The sequence below is a fragment of the Phaethon lepturus genome, unplaced genomic scaffold (assembly GCF_000687285.1).
Source record: "Phaethon lepturus isolate BGI_N335 unplaced genomic scaffold, ASM68728v1 scaffold25248, whole genome shotgun sequence".
NCBI lineage: Eukaryota > Metazoa > Chordata > Aves > Phaethontiformes > Phaethontidae > Phaethon > Phaethon lepturus.
In genome coordinates, this window is record NW_010558660.1 from 43,057 (window position 1) to 43,795 (window position 739).

The 739-nt window shown below is 53.7% G+C and overlaps 1 protein-coding gene across 1 annotated transcript in view; it reads right to left on the minus strand.

Annotated features, from left to right (window-relative positions):
- Positions 1 to 120, minus strand: part of ALPK1 (alpha-kinase 1) — a 30,812-nt gene extending 30,692 nt beyond the window's left edge. Inside the window, exon 1 of the mRNA XM_010293143.1 lies at positions 2 to 120. Coding sequence (XP_010291445.1) covers positions 2 to 120 — 119 coding nt within the window. The remainder of the gene's footprint in view (position 1) is intronic.
- Positions 121 to 739: the final 619 nt, after the last annotated feature.

Sequence of the window (739 nt, forward strand, 5' to 3'; positions counted from 1 at the left end):
TTGGCCCCGCCGGTATTCTCGCTCGTCTTCCTCGCTCGTGTCAGCCTTCGCCGACAGGAGAGCGTCCAGAGCTCGCTTGCACTCCTGCAGCAGCGCGGCCACCGTGTTTTGATTATTCATGAAGGCTGGTCCCACTCGGCTGTGAATTGGGTGTCCCCGGGTGCACGGTGATCAATTACTTAAGAGAAGACACGGATTCTAAATGAAAAGGATCCCTTCAAGGCTGAGGTACCTGGCGAACAAAGGAGGGGGAAAATGATTAACTAAAGTATCATCAATTATCTGAAAGGCTCAAGCCGGGAGAAATAATAGGGGAAATACATGAAAATACATGACAGCCTCGGAGGACTTTATTAGAGGAGTGTGTGAAATTACTGCAGGGTCTCGGTGACAAACTGTGCGAGGCGAACATCTCCGAGGTGCCAGCGAGAGAGAACGGGCTTTTCAATGGAGCTGCGAAACCCCAAGCAGGGAAGTGACTAGCCAGGCTGTGCTGAAGCCCTTTGCACCTGGGAGGTTCAGGCTGTCGCACCCTGTTAGCCGGGATTGAACGGCAGAGCCGAACGCGCTCTCAACTCGCAGAGAACAGTGCCTGCGTTTACCAGACCACGAGGGCCGTCTCTTTTACCCTGGGGCACGGGAGCACATGGCGCTCTCGCCTCCTCTCACGCTAGCACTGCTCCTGCCATGTAACACAGTGACAGTTTGAGACAGCTAAATTTCCAGACAGTTTTCTTCC